At 50.2% G+C, this 14,872-nt stretch overlaps 1 protein-coding gene across 1 annotated transcript; it reads right to left on the reverse strand.

Moving 5' to 3' along the window:
- Positions 1-887: 887 nt before the first annotated feature.
- DUOXA1 (dual oxidase maturation factor 1) lies at positions 888-4,164 on the reverse strand. The gene is made up of 6 exons (XM_068539069.1): positions 4,018-4,164; positions 3,642-3,699; positions 2,839-2,973; positions 2,371-2,584; positions 1,884-2,101; positions 888-1,201 (listed from the first exon to the last, which is right to left on the reverse strand). The coding sequence occupies exons 1-6, from the start codon at positions 4,162-4,164 to the stop codon at positions 888-890; spliced, it is 1,086 nt and encodes a 361-aa protein (XP_068395170.1).
- Between the last annotated feature and the right edge of the window lie 10,708 nt (positions 4,165-14,872).

Genomic DNA, 14,872 nt, shown 5'->3' on the forward strand with positions numbered 1-14,872 from the left:
AAGCTGGAAATCCTGGGATTTTTTTTGTTTGTTTTAGGTCCTTGGCAAGTCCTACAGTCTTATTCGGCAAATTTGAGAACTGAAGCTCAGAGAGAATGGGGCACAATCGGTTAATATTAGATCTAGAACAAGAAGTTTGGTCTCTCCTCCCTCGCAGTACGTTCATTGTACCAAGAGATCACACAAGCTGGGGAAGTGAAGAGAGAACAAAAGGGAGCCAGGAAAAAGGAAAACAAGAGATGCAGAGGGATGAGAGGGAACATGGGAGAATCGCACTGTAAGCCCGCCGTACATGTATGTCATCATGTGGGTGGAGCTGGGTTTCAGTAAATGGCACCTCGAAGAGGCAAAGCCCCAAGGGAGGGCAGGGTTGCTGGGCAGAAGGAGGGGCAGCCCCTGCTTGGTCTCATCACTGGGATGGTGAGCAAGAGGGAAGGGCAACAGGAAAGAACACTTCTCGTGTAGCTGATATGAATTCCCCAAAGAAGGTTTTTCCGTGGAATCACCACTAGGCCCAGGAGGCTGCCAGAGTTTCATGCTCATTCCTCCACTCATTTTGTTGGGTTTGACCACTCTGGCCATAAACAGCCTTGGCTCTGTAACTCCAAGGGACCCCAAAGAATCATGCTCTTATTACTTTTCTCCACCAAACCTCACTTATTTGGCTTATTCCACTGATGGAAAAGCTTCACCTTGGAGCTATGTCCTCAATACTTCGGATGTTCAGTATTCCAGAATTTGCACTTAGCATGGCAGCAGGGTTTATGGCAGCCCCAACATCTGCCTTAGGGCTTTTTGTTTTGTTTCATGTTTTAGCATCAATAGGTAGAGCCTCTTTTCCTACTCCACCTACACATTGGGGCTGGGAACCTGATACAACCCATCCTTCAGGCAGTTCTGGTGGGGTTTTGGGGGGTTCCCAGTGAAGTCTGGAGCCAGATTGGAAGTCCGGGTGGCCACCAGAGAGATGAACTTTCCAGGGCACAGTCAGACTCCTCACAGGGCACCTCAGAGGAAGCCTCTGACCGAGGAATGTCCTGGGGCTCGGGACTCCCAGCTGTGGACCCGTAGCGAGGGCTCAGGAGTCCCCCTCCCTCAGGATCCCACTCCAGGACAGGGTCCTCTCCCACAGTCTGGCTGAAGAAAGCCTGCAGCCTGTGGGCCACCACCATGGCCAGGCCCAGCAGCACACAGAGCAGTCCTGGGGATGAGGCAACAAGTATCCCGCCTTAGTGATAGTAACACCTTCCCAAGGACATCTTCTGCTAAGAGCATTAGGACACCTCTTAAGGGAAGCCTAGCGTCCCTGCTTCAGGGCAACTTAGGCTCCGGGAAGTGACTGGCATAGGGTCATATGGCTGATGTGGCTCTGTTGCTCTGAGTTTCTGGACTCTAAACCCAGTGCTCCTTCAATTGCATCCCAGGAGAGAGAGAGAGAGAACTCTGAAAACAGAGAAACCCTGGGGGGAGGGCAGGACACAGTGGGACAGGAGACGACAATAAAACTGCAGGGCAATTTAAGGCTATGTGAAGTAGGACAGAGAAGTGTTCTAGGAATGGGGGACACAGAGAAGAGTGTTTGGGGGAAGGGGGGACATGAGATCGTAAGATCTGGGGAAGAGCTGGGTGAAGAGAGAGAAGGGATGAGGGACATGACAGAAACAGAGATAAGACACAGGGGAGTAGGGATATATGAGGAAGGAGGGGCTGTGGGTCTGAGAAGGGGAAACCCGGCGATGAGGGATCTAAGAGGGAGGGGCTCTAAAGAGGGGAAAGGTCCCCAGAGGTACCTCCCGGTCCCTGGAGGCAGACGCTCAACCCCGCGGACCTGATGGGCCCCAGCCCTGAGTCCTCCCATGCCTGCCTTCAGGATTGGGCCTCACCTGTGGTCAATGTGATCCAGAAGGCAGGCCCACGGTGAGTGGGCAGTGTGGCAGTGCCGAGGCGTAGGGGGCAGGGCAGGGTGAGTGACATGGCTGTGGAGAAGAAGAGCAGTCCCAACAGCTGGAAGACACCCGTGGCCAGCAGCATGTGGCCACCGTAGACCAGCACAGGCATGGAGAGCATCACATCGGCCAGCAGCCAGCAGAGGAATGCCACCCTGGAGAGCCACGACCTGGGGAAGGCTGGCCCAGGCACCTCTACTTTATTTGGGGTGAACTTCTACCTGGAGGGCCCAGGTGGAGGCTCAGGGACCCAAGAACACCCCAAAGAGGTGAGGTAGGGATTCCTGCCTGTGGGCTTCCCAACCAAGCACCGTGGTGACTGGTGCCAGACTGTCCCACTAGGGGTCTCCACATGAGTGGGGGAGAGATGGGTAGAAACCCCACTCCTGGGTCTAGGCCAGCAGGGCCTCCGTCCCACCCTCACCACAGTGTGCCCGAGGTGTAGTGTCCCGCCAGGTGGTACTGGCCATGCAGGCCACGTGGGCCGTGTAGGGTGAACTTCTCGGCCAGGTAGAGCACGGGGTCTGGCAGCCTCTTCTCCAGTGCCTTTGCATACTCCTCGGCGTGGTTCTCCCCCAGGCGCCAGGTGAACTCCTTGTTGTAATCGCCGGTCTCGTTCAGCTGCTGCACTGGGGTCCCTGGGGAATGGATCAGCTGTGCTCAGCAGGGACCCGAGGGCCAGAGTAGGTATTTACCTGGGCAGAGGCTTATCACACAGGAAGAGGGCCAGGCTCTAGTCTCAAGTGAGGGAAGGCAGCTTCCGAGGTCTGAGAACTTCCCTTCCTACCTCCCCCGGCCCGGATCCTAGAGCTCTTTAGACCACACCAAACATAGATCCCAAAGCCACAGAGCAGAGCCTTTCCCTTCCTCCCAGGCAAGAGACCTCCCTCACCTGTGAGCGTGATGTTGACTCCTCCCAGCCCAATCTGCAGCCCAACAGCGGTGCTGATCCATTCGGAACTGAAGGCCTTGTTTGATGTGTTGGTGCTGACCTGGCCCACAGACCACCCAGAGCTGAAATTCACAGCTGGGGTTGGGGAGTTTGACATTCAGGAACTCAGGGAGGTCTGGGCATTGCCGGGTTAGTCAGAGGGAGAGCTGCAAGGGGACCATGTCAGTTTTGCTCATAGTTGTGTATCCATTAACCCGCCTAGGGCCTGGCTCATAGTAAGTTTGCCAACGATATGTATGGGATGAATAAATGAATAAATGGGTCAGAATCTAATATCTCCCCTGGTCATAATCCTCTTACCCCTGCCCTCCCTTCCTCCCCCCATATAGGGAGAGCTACTCAAGCAGCTGGGGCAGGAAACGTTAACATAATAAACCATGCTGGGCAAACACAGAGAGCTTCAACACAGAGACTTTCTATGTTTCCTATCGCCTAATCCCCAAAGCAAAGCAAGCAGCCCTCCACCATTCTCTCCCTCCAGCCTCCGTAGACCCTGTCCCCACAGGCATTCATTTTGACCTGCTTTCCTCTGAAGAAAAATGTAAGGAAGGTTGGAGAGATGCATCCAGGAGGCTTGTACCTGTCAGGGCAAAGGTAGACGTGAGGGGATAAGGCCAGGGTGAGGGAGGCGTGTGGGCAGGGAGGTCTAGAAGCCCACCCTGAAGCAGAGCCTCTGTGAGGGAGCCAGGATAGAAGAGATGGGATGCAGGCAGCTGCCCAAGTCAGCTGCACTCCACACTCACCCAGGATCACAGCTCCAATGAATAAGCTGGTCACCGCTCGCAGGATCCAGAACAGCCTCTGCATCACAGGGTGGGTGGGTTTAGGACGGAGTACGCTCCTTCCAAATCCACCCTTTCTCTTTCCAGACTTGGGAAGGGTTTTCTAAAACTGAGGTCACTTGGTCACCTGAGATCAAAGTGCCTGGCCCATAATAGATACTCGTAATTATCTGTTGAATCAATGAGTGGCGAGCTCTCTGCTGGGAGCGTGGGTGACGCTTTCTCGGGACTAGAATCTCTTTCCTGACTCTGATTGTAATCAGAAAGTCTGGCCCCCTCACCTCGAGGCCGAGGTCTCTCTGGGGCTGGGGTCTCCAGGGCTGGTTTTGTTTCTCACCATTTTGCCCCGAATGCCTGGCAGGATGATGATGAAGGTGACCAGTGAAGTCAGAAAGATGGCGATGATGACGGCCAAGGTGGTGACCATTGGGAAGTTCGACTTGGGGCCAGCGTAGGAGGGGAATGTGTGTCCAAAAGCAGCCATTTTGGTGGGGTTGTTCAGGGGAGGCAGATGCTCTACAACAACAGTGGGTGTTTACTGAGTGCCCGGAGACCCAGCAGAGAATAAACCAGACCCCTCTTCTCTGGTGCTCACCAGACGCCACTGTTACTGCCATTTCCGCTACCCCTCAGCCATCCATCTCCCCATGGTTTAGCTGTGAGAGAATAAGGGTCTTGGCAATCAGTCTCTGTCACCCCGTGCTCCCTTGCTGACCCCCAGGTCCACTAAACCAGTGCCACCACTACCCTCGAGGCTTCTCTGCTTCCTCTGGGACTGTCTTAAGAAATGTAATTCTCTTTTATCTCCCTCAGGCCTCCAGCACAAGCAGACAGATCACAGAACATAGAAAGAGCTATATTTTCTGTCAAGGGAAGGCATAAGGCTGAAAGATGGTACAGATTACAAAAAAGGTTGGCTTTCCTCCTCACTCCACAAAGAACAAACGTAAAATAGCTCTGCTAAGTATATAATCCAACTACATCATCAGAGGGCTGATTTCCAGACCTGGCACTGCCCAGGCTGGTCTGACAAGCTTTCCGGGCACCCTGGCTCCTGTTCTGGCAACTGGAGAGCAATCGAGCTGAACTGAGCTCACCTCAGTAAGCACTGAAGGAGCCTGCCCTCCACTAGGGCACAGTGCTGGGGCCAGATGTCCTTCTACCCCACACATCATCAACAGCAGCCTTCCTCCTTGATTTAAATTCCTAGGCTTCGTTTCAGGTCAAACCCTGGCTTAGCTCTTTTCTCTCTGTTCCCTGATCTCAGAGCTATTTTGGCCCTAATTTGTCTCTTTGCAGACAGGATATTGGGGAAATGGCACCTGAATTTACTGTGTTTTGTTAAATCCACACAGAATGATTGCAAGACATGCTATTATTTTAAGCACCACAAAGAAAGAAAGAGGAAAAAACACTGCCAATTAAACAATGACAGCCATTGCTGGTAAAACACACCTCAATTTCAGAGATGTCAAAATGTGAAAAAAAAAAATGCATCTTACAATCAACGAACCCAGCTCTGCTCATTTCCCTGTGTATAATCTGTACTGGGGCCTTGGTACCCAGGAGGCTCCGTAAGTTACAGTCTGACCAGGTAGTGTCTTATTAAGTGATACAGTGAATGAATAAGCTTAGAAGTTTAGCAGCTTTGTGTTTGAATTCTGCCTTTGCCTCTTCAAGTTACTTGACCTCAACAGAGACTTGGGTGTATTTTAAAAATAGGGATGATGATGATAATGTTTACTTCATAGGGTCATTGTGAACATGAAACAAGATTGTGTCTGTAAAGTGTTAAGAATAGTACCTGGAACAGAATAATATTAATAAATGGAAGCTACCAGATTGGGAAGGAAGGGACATTTCATTACTTCATTTATCTCTTTCACCAGTCCTTCTTGGTGGGAACCCTGGGCAGGAATCAGTTCTGGGTCTAGTTCCAGTTCTTCACTGACTGATTTTTTTTTTCTTTTATTTTTTAATTTTTTTGGCCACACTGCACGGCGTGTGGGATCTTAGTTCCCACACCAGGGATTGAACCTGCACCCCCTGCATTGGAATCGTGGGGTCTTAGCCATTGGACCGACAGGAAAGTCCCATTCACTGACTGATTTTATAACTGGACAGGCAAATGACAACCTCCCTGTTTCTTGGCTTCCTCATCTGCAGTTGGATATGATGATCTCCAGGACCCATTCTAGTTCTAAATTCTGTGATTCTCTATGACACATCGTAGCTCCCAACCTCCCTCTCTCTTTCTAGGCTGGCCACCTCCTGGTGCTGTCTCTGGGGGGTAGCATGGTATCAGGCAGAGACAAAGAGACAGTTTAAACGTTTAATTCTGTCTTTTGGGTAAGTGAAATAAACACTGTCACATGAAGTTTTGCTTTTTTTCCTTAACTCTTCAACTCTCCCATTCCAGAGGAATGTGTATCTTCTTTCTTCTTGGGCTCTGACTCTAATCCTGCCTGCCTTCACCACCACCTTTCTCATCAGTTCTCCCCCTTTCTCTTGGTGACTTTTCAGCTTCTCTTTCTCTGCTGGCTCTTTCTCTCAAGGATATGCTTACATTTCTCCCATCTTAAGAACACAAAGAAAAGGAACTCTTTCTCTTGACCTTTTGGGTCCCCTCCAGCTACTATCTTATGCCACTCTCTCCCTTTCACAGTCAGGCTTTTGGGAAGAATCGTCTATGTATGTCCACTGCCTTATTTCCTCAGTGAATCTGGCTTCTTCCCATCCCCAACTTCTCTCCTTTAGGTTACCAAGCACTAAATCTAAAGGGAAATTTTCACTTTTCATCATTCTTGATCTCTCTGTAGTAATTCCTCTTTCTTCAGGCTTCCTCCCTGGGCCTCCATGACACCATGTTCTCCTGGGTCTCCTGCCTTTGGCCAACCCTTCTGTGGCTCCTTTGCTAGTTCTTTCTCCCCTCTTAAACACTTATTCTCCCTAGGATTCTGTCTTGACTCTCTTCTTCCAGCACTCTTCATGATTCCCTCGGCAAGTTCATCCATTCCCATGGCTGATGCTTCCCAAATCTATGTCTCCACATAGACCCCCTACTTGGGCTCCAAACACAAAAGGGCCAGCTATCCTCTGGACATTTCACTTGGCTGTTCCACAGATGCCTTGGATTTAACAGGTCCCAAACTGAATTCACTGTCTCCACTCTGCTTTTTCTTCTGTTTTATTTGTCTTTTTGGTGGCATCACCACCTCATCAATCAAGTAAGCCAGAGAGCTGAACCATCTTACCTCCTAAATATTTCTTGAAACCACCCAGGCATTTCCTTCCCTACTGCCTCTGCCCTAATTCAGCCTCATCCTATCTGGCCCAGTGCCACAACAATTCTTCTAACAAGCAAATATAATCATTTCACTTCTTTGCTCTGGGTTAAATCTAATCTTCTCACCATCACATGCAAAGTCCTTTGTGATCTGGTCCCACCTGCACTTCCATCTCCATCTTTTGTGCAATCTAATCGCTAGCCATACTAAACTACTGGCTTCTCCCTGAATCTGACACGCTCTTTCAAGTCTTCGTGCCTTTGTATATGCTATTTCCTCTGTCTGGAATGCTCTTACTCCCGTGGCAAACTCTTCACCCATCAAGTCTCAGCTTGTGTTACCACCTCTGTGAAGTTTCATCTGACGTCATCAGGCCAGTGTAGATGTTCCCACCTCTAATGTTCTGACTGCATTTTGAACATACCTTCACAATCACAGTAATTACACTGCACTCTAACTGTTTGAACGTTTAGAACCCATTAGCTTCTAATCTTCTAAAGGGCGACGACTTTGTCTTTCCATCTTTGCATCCCCTGCAGGCAGCATATACTTACCAATCAGTCTGTGGATGGAATGGATGAATATATGAATGAATGAGTCCCTATCCCTGCGAGAGTCATCTTCTGTTTTGCACACAAGAGGGAGCTATGCTCCCTCACTGCCCTCTATCATAATCATTCAACATTAACTATCGCCAACATAGGGCTAAGGGCTGGACAGGAAGGGATTTGACCAACCCTGTCAATTTTTAGCGCTTTCACAAAATTTTCAGAAAGCCTTTTCCAACAGTTGGAGTCTCCAAAGCATGAATGTTCATGTTTAATTGAATCTGAAACATAAATTTCAACTCCAGCTGAAGATAAGTAAGAATCTGAGGATTAAATTATTTTGTAAAATATGTGATAGTGATACTTATCTTTTTAATATTTATTTTATTTCATTATTTATTTATTTATTTGGCTGCGCCGGGTCTTAGTTGCGGCATGTGGGATCTTTTTAGTTGCAGCATGCGGGCTCTTAGTTGCGGCATGCATGTGGGATCTAGTTCCCTGACCAGGCATCAAACCCAGGCCCCCTGCATTGGGAGCGTGGAGTCTTAACCACTGGACCACCAAGGAAGTCCCAGTGATACTTATTTTAAAGCAGATATTTATTGGTCTAAGAATTTTTTATTTATGACACCTAGACTGAAGCCATTACAATTTTGATGGAAGGCTATATGATTTAGGAAGAGCTATAAAATGTAGAATATCTTGGTTAATATAGGAAGATAAAGCAAGTCTGAATACATAGTATTCAAGTAAGAGTAAATGTTATATGCTGGAATTTCAAAAACAAATATTTGCAACATAGGCAACATAGGCATAAAGGTGCAATGTATTTTGATCAGGGTCATGTATTAGCATTATTCCTGCATTTATTTCAAAGAGAGGTTATAAAATATTTTATAAGAATGGCTCATCTCTATTAACATGATGATTCAAAGAAACACTAACAAAAGGGCTTCTGTATCTTAAGTACAGAAGAACATGTTAACTTATCTCCAATTCTCCAAAACATTAAAATTGACTAAAGCAAAAAGACAGTTGGTGAATAAAACTTACCTTAATTCCTTCTTGTTCAGTTTAATGAATTAGGTCTTCTTTAATCTACATTGCCCAATTTGAAGTTAATTTTTATTGACTCTGATCCTAATTTGGTTTTAATTATTAAGCTAAGAGGCCTCCTGCATGAAGAGGTGGGACTGAAATGAAAAGTTCCCACACCCAATAATCCTGCTTTTCCTACAAAGCTTGTAGTTTCCCTTGGGAACATCTTCCTCCCTGGCTTGCCAAGGAGGGTCTGACAGTAGAATTTTTCTAATCTGAGAGAAATCTCATGTCAATCTTCACTCCACCACTTCTCCCCTAGCTGACTACCATGATTGGTATATTGATATAAATATATACTAATATAAATAAGCACAGGATACAGTCCGACATACATCTGCAGGTTCATATAAACAGAAATACAGACACAAGAAGGAAGGAGTTCCCAGTAACAGACATCTAGGCACAAAAACGCTGCACCAGAGGCTCCTGTGACAAAACTGAGGTGCTTTCTCACAGGGTGGGCCAATCCCTACACTTTGGGGGTTCTCCTTCCTCACCTGGCCTGGAGAGGTAAGGGACACCTTTTCCCTTTCTGAACTCCCTTGAAATACTAAAGCATTTTTCATACTCAGTTGCATTTCAGATACAGTTACTCATTCCTTACCTACCACAGGAGAAGTAGGGTTCCTGTGTGTGTATGAGGGATGGCCAAGAAATAAAGCTACAGTCTTTTAAGGAAATATAGCCTAGTACAAGCTCCAGACTTCAGCATTCAAAGTTCTTATGTACTTTCTTAATGCTCTGTGGCCTCTGGTAACTTCACAGGGATTTCTTCCTGAAGTCTTCCCCTGACTGCCTTCCCCTTCTTCTGGAACCCATAAAGACTACTAATTCTCTACAAAGGGGGAGTGGGTGACATGCCTGGAGTTGCCAAGAGCTCTTATTGGTGATACAGAGCTACTAGAATGTGATGGTTTATTTCTCTGGTTAGGGTGGACCCCATTCAAAGTTTACAGTTCTAGATGGCTAAGGGGACCCTGTCCAGAACTCTTGTTCCAGTCTCTTTTCTTCAAGAAGGTGTGTGGGCGTGTGTATGTGTGCTTTTGCACCAAAGTAGGAGTTAAGTGGAGAAAGAGAACAAGATTTGAAAAGCGCTTTGGGGCAGGAATCCCTAATAAGCTGAGGTGCGTGAGGAGCCTAGGGGTGCTGAATCATGCCAGCCAAACTATCTAGGCTCCAGTTAAGCAGAGGTAAACCTTGGGACCTTATTAAGTTTGTTGTTCTTGTTGTTGTTTTGTTTGTTTGCCTGTTCTTAGTTTCTCACCATACTTTGTTTTTGAACTCCCACTAGATCTGAACTTGGTCTGGGCGGATGCAGGAAGTGCGCCTCTAGGGGCCGGGGCGGGGACAACACTTCAAGGTACCCTCTAAAACCCACCCGGACCGCACAGACCCCAGCAGACGCATCCCGCCACTCAAACCCGGACCGCTGTTTCCTACCTTCGCCTCTTCTAAACACCGCGTGCCTCGCAGCACGCGCAGCTCTCCTCCTCGTGGTGGAACCTCACACGCAGCGCTCCCAGGGATGGGATAGAGAAGGAACCAGGTCTGGACGTTCTGTCGCCCAAAGCGCACGCCCTTTCTCCTGGAGGGGCTCTCTTCCAACCCCCACTCTTCTAATTCACTTAAGTACTAGACTACGACCAGACAAACCGGGTCCGGGATGCTTTCCCGCCCTCCCCCCAGCCGCCCACTCCAAGTAGCCTCAACCTACTCAGACCGCACCCGAGGCTCTGAGGCGCTGCGCCCGCCCCCACCCAGCCTGGGACAGAAAAAGGACGGGTGCACGAGAACCGTGTCCTACGCAGCCATCCCTCGGACCCCTGCTTCTCCTCGCCCCTTGCCCACAACCCCGGGCAGTTCTAGCACAAACCTAGCGATGCAATCCGGGGTCCGGCGGGAAGCGCTCGAGGGCGGTGAGACCCCCGAGATCCCACGAGGAACTCCGGGGGGTGGGTGTTACCACGGACTCTTAAAGGGTCTTAGGACGGATGCCTTGCTCAAACGCGTGGCCTGGTCTGCAGGCATTGACCCATCCTCTTGGTCTTAGAGCCCAGATCCGCCCGCGTGGAGAGGATTTGGGGGGCGCCTCCCCTGTCCCCTCGCACCCTCTCCCCCTCTTCTGCCCTTTCCCCAGCCCCAGCAGACCGGTAGAGGCGGACTTGCCCTTTTCGCCGTTCACTCGGCCGCATTAGCCGAGCCTCGCCACGGACTGGACATCTACCCCATCTGAGCCCCGCGAGCCCGTGCGGTCTCACCTTGCGCGCCCGGGTCCCCTCGGAGCACCTCGGCGGTTCCCGGCGCGCCCGCTTTTTTCCGCTCCACCCCGCCCCGCCCCGCCTCGCCCCGCCCTGCCTGAGAACTGGGACGTGCGGTCCCTTTTTCACCCCACAACCCCGCCAGCCCCGGCACAGAGCTGGAGAGGAAGCCGGACCCGAGCGCAAGTCGCGGGCCCAGCTGTGAGCCCGGCGGGAGAGAATCCGCCGTCCGCGCTCGAGAGACGCCGCGGCCGTAGGTCAGACCCAGGAGGGCATCTCCCGCCCGCGGTCCCGGGCGCTCCGGGGAAGGTGACTGCGGTGGCGTGTGCCCCAGCGCCGCCACGTTTTTGAGGGAAGGGGAATTCTAGCTTTGGCCCCCCTGCGCCTCCGTTCTTAACCTGAGGCTAAAATGAGCCTGTGAGGTCCTATCCTCCCCACCAACGACGGTTTGGAGAGACAGGATTCTTTGGGAACTGGGAATGTTGGGTGGCCTAGTTTGCCTGGGCCTAGGGGCTCTCTGGAGCTCCTCCTGGTACCAGCACATCATTCCAGAAAGGGAACTTTGGGCATTTAGAGTCCGGGCTTTCCCCTTCAGCCCTCCCTTGGGACCAAGTTGGACTACCTGTGGAGCTGACTCATCTTTTCCCTAGCCCAGGGTCACCACACTAGGACTTTGGGCCTGGAAAGCAGCCATGTGGGGAAAGAAACAGGCAACCTGTGTTCTCTCCTGGTTCTACCACATCCCGGGGGCTTCACTGCCCTGTCATGAGGCTGTGCTTTCCTTTCAAGGTTGTTGGGAAGTTACGGAACCAGCGATGCTGCGTAAATGGTTGTGGCTACCCACCCAAAAGGAGTGGTTATGAAGCATGTCCACCTTCCCCTTCAGTTTCCCCCCACAGCCTGGCCTGAGAGCTCACCGCATGCTTTTACTGGTTGAGTGGTACACCTGGCTGGGGCCCAGACTCCTGAAGACGTAGTGGTGGGGGGAAGGGGCAAGACATCCTGGATCAGGGAAGGACCACTGTGGCCAATTCAGCATGTCCAGCCTTTTGCCTTTAACCATCCACAGCCCTTCACTGGGGTGGAGTGAGTGGAATGCTGAGCTTTTGAATTATGCTGGGCCTACATTTTTTTCATTTGTTTAATGGGAGATGGCAAGTCAGGGAGGAGATCATCCTCTGGGTTCCCTCCTCTGTGACTAGACAACCTATCCAGGAGCCCTGAGGGTTTGGCTAGAGATGAGGCTTTCCCTGAGCTCCTACCTTCCTCTACTAGATAGTTCCCCAGCCCCAACCCACCCCCTTCTCCATATCGCTTTTAGGAGGTCTTCACTGGCCTTAGGCACTCCTTGCGCCACTCAGGAGTCCCAGCCTGAGTCCCCTGCTGCCTCTGTTTCCCTGTCATCCCTAGGTGATTTGTTGGCCTGGGAGAGACAGCAGGAAGCCAGCCCCAAACACATGAGCACCGGGGGCTGCATCCTTTCTGAGTCTGCCCAGAGAAGCCAAGCTCCAGCCTACCCTCTCTATATCACATTTACATAACATCTGTCACTTTTCTTGCTTGGAATTCAACCTCATTCTCACATTTGATTCTGGCAACCAGGCTAGGAGGTAGACAGTTCAGGCATGTGTACTCCCATAGCCAGAAGAGGAAACCAAGGTCCAGAGCAGATAAGTGACCTGCCTAAGATCACACTAGTGGACTGGCAACCGCACAGTATCCTGGCCTCAACCCAGTGTTCTGGCCCCCAAGCAAGACTCTGTCCAAGGAACACACACACACACACACACACACACACACACACACGGCAGGAAGCTGAGTCAAAGCAAGGTTTCCAATTAATCTGAGAAAGTTAAGTCCAGGAAGGCAGAGATTTCTGTCTGCTTTGTTTATCACTTAATCTCAAGTGCCTAGGTCAGTACCCGCTATGTAGTGGGTGCTTATCAAGTGTTTGTTGAATGAATGAAAGATTCTTGGGAGAGAGTCAGTCTCCTGCCACTTGCAACACACTCTGGTCTTGGCCCAGCCCCGGGCCTTGATTCTTAGGGGCCTCAAGAGGCCCTGACTCTCCTGAACTGCTGGAGCTCATTCTCTCTGTCCTTTGTCTTTTTTCTAGGGTCTCCATTTTAGGGTGTTCTAACAACTGAGCCCTATTAACATTTTCATCATGGGCTTCCGCTTGGCTCTGGCATGGACACTCCTGGTTGGGCCATGGGTGCCCATGGGTGAGTACAGATTGGAGGAGAAGTACAGCTAGGAGCAGAGGAACCCAGCATCCTCTGGGGTCCTCCAAGGACAGAAGCTGTGTCATATTCACCTCTGTATCCCTAGTCCCTAGCTAACCCAGCACGCTGCACATGGTAGCTGCTCATTTCAAGCTTCTTGACTAGATGAATGGATAATAGAATGAAAAATTTCCCCAAATACACAGACTTAGGGAGCCTTCATCTGCTGTGTCAGCACTTCCTATTTTATTCCTTACAATCTGGGGGCCCTTTCTCTCTCTTCTGTCTTCTCTCTTTCTTCACGCAGTAAGGACCCCGGACACCCCACAGAGGAAAAGACTGATTAGACACACAAAACAATAAAGGATCTTGGTATCGGACTGGACCCAAAGCTAAAGGGAAGTCACCAGTGTTTTAACACAATATGATAAAAACAAAAACAAAAATCAATAAGATACGGGAGTTTCCTGGTGGCCTAGTGGTTAGAATTCTGGGCTTTCACTGCCTGGCCTGAGTTCAATCCCTGGTCGGGGAACTGATGGCATGGCAAAAAAATAAAATTAAAAAAAAAGAATAATAATATCCATAAGCGTTTGTTACTTCAGCTTTGGACAGTCTCTTATTAGAATCTGAGGCCATTCTCTGTAGTCTGGGTCTCCGAGGAGAAAAGTGAGCTTAAGGTGCCACAAATTAGGTTTAAAAGAGCAAGTCTCTGATCATCAGGGGTGGGGGATGCACGAGGAGAAAGCAGAGAGAATCTGTGGTGTGATCGGTCTTGGCTGGAGGCGATAGCATGGCGAGGCGGCCCGTGCAGCTTCTCCCTTGCCAAAGCCGCTCATGTTCCCATTCCTCCCAGTCCTCTCCTTGCCTTGGCCTTGGATTTTCCTTTTTTTTCCCCCAGCTCTTGCCTCTTATTCCCAGAGGTATTCTCCCCCATAGGCGGCCTCCTTGTTCTGCCACCGGTTCATCTTATTTTAGAGATCACATATATGTGGCTGCCCTAGTTCCTGCCCCAAGTCCTGGATCCTTAGTTGAGTTCTTTGCTCAAACATCAGGGCCTGAGTCATCTTCCCTCTCAGATCCCCTGGCGAGTGTATGTATGATGTGTGCTGACGTGCATGCTCCCAGGGCATGGGGCAAGAAAGTAGCTCTGAGATCCTGTCCTTGGTCTGAGTAGAGAGACAACCGGAGGAATGGGTCTCCCTCTGGCTGATGAGAGTCCTTTTCTTTTCTCTGTTCTCTGAGGTGAGCAGAGAGGGAGCCTAAGCCCTGTAGCCTCCTAGTTTGGGGAAAGGACTCTGGCTGGTCATCTGATCTACTGACCAGAAGGATCCTTGCTCCACTTCTGATTCTAGACCCTTCCTTCTGCCCCTACTGCCTGAGTTCTTTCCTCAACAGCTGAGTGCTTCCTCCTAGACCCTAGTTTTTGGAGAATAAAATAGGGTCAATAGAGGAATCATACGGGGAATATGATGCCCCAGAAGAGGAGGCAGCAAGGTTATCCACATGACCAGTCAGTCCCTGATCTCACCCAAGAAACTGGGGAAAAGATCGGGGTAGCAATAGGCCCCAAAGCCACAGCCCCATGGCCCATACCCTTGCTCTGAGAGCGGCTCAACGAGAGAGAGCCAAGCCCCTCTCCATATTTCCCCTGCCCAGGGGTGAGTCACAGAATATGTCCTTCACTGGGTGGAAGAGTGGCTGGCTCTTGCACTGTATGATGTTTTAGGGCTGGGAACAGTTTCTGTCCTGTCCCCCAGGGAGTTGGGG

Source organism: Eschrichtius robustus, chromosome 1, assembly GCF_028021215.1.
Source record: "Eschrichtius robustus isolate mEscRob2 chromosome 1, mEscRob2.pri, whole genome shotgun sequence".
NCBI lineage: Eukaryota > Metazoa > Chordata > Mammalia > Artiodactyla > Eschrichtiidae > Eschrichtius > Eschrichtius robustus.

What these genes read in the sequence shown, in the direction of transcription:
- DUOXA1 (XM_068539069.1), bottom strand. Translation starts at nt 4,164, where the DNA reads ATGGCTGCTTTTGGACACACATTCCCCTCCTACGCTGGCCCCAAGTCG. An exon ending in CAGGCATTCGGGGCAAAATG is followed by an intron (nt 3,700 to 4,017) that starts GTGAGAAACAAA and finishes CCTGTGATGCAG; the next exon opens with AGGCTGTTCTGGATCCTGCG. An exon ending in CATTGGAGCTGTGATCCTGG is followed by an intron (nt 2,974 to 3,641) that starts GTGAGTGTGGAG and finishes CCCCAACCCCAG; the next exon opens with CTGTGAATTTCAGCTCTGGG.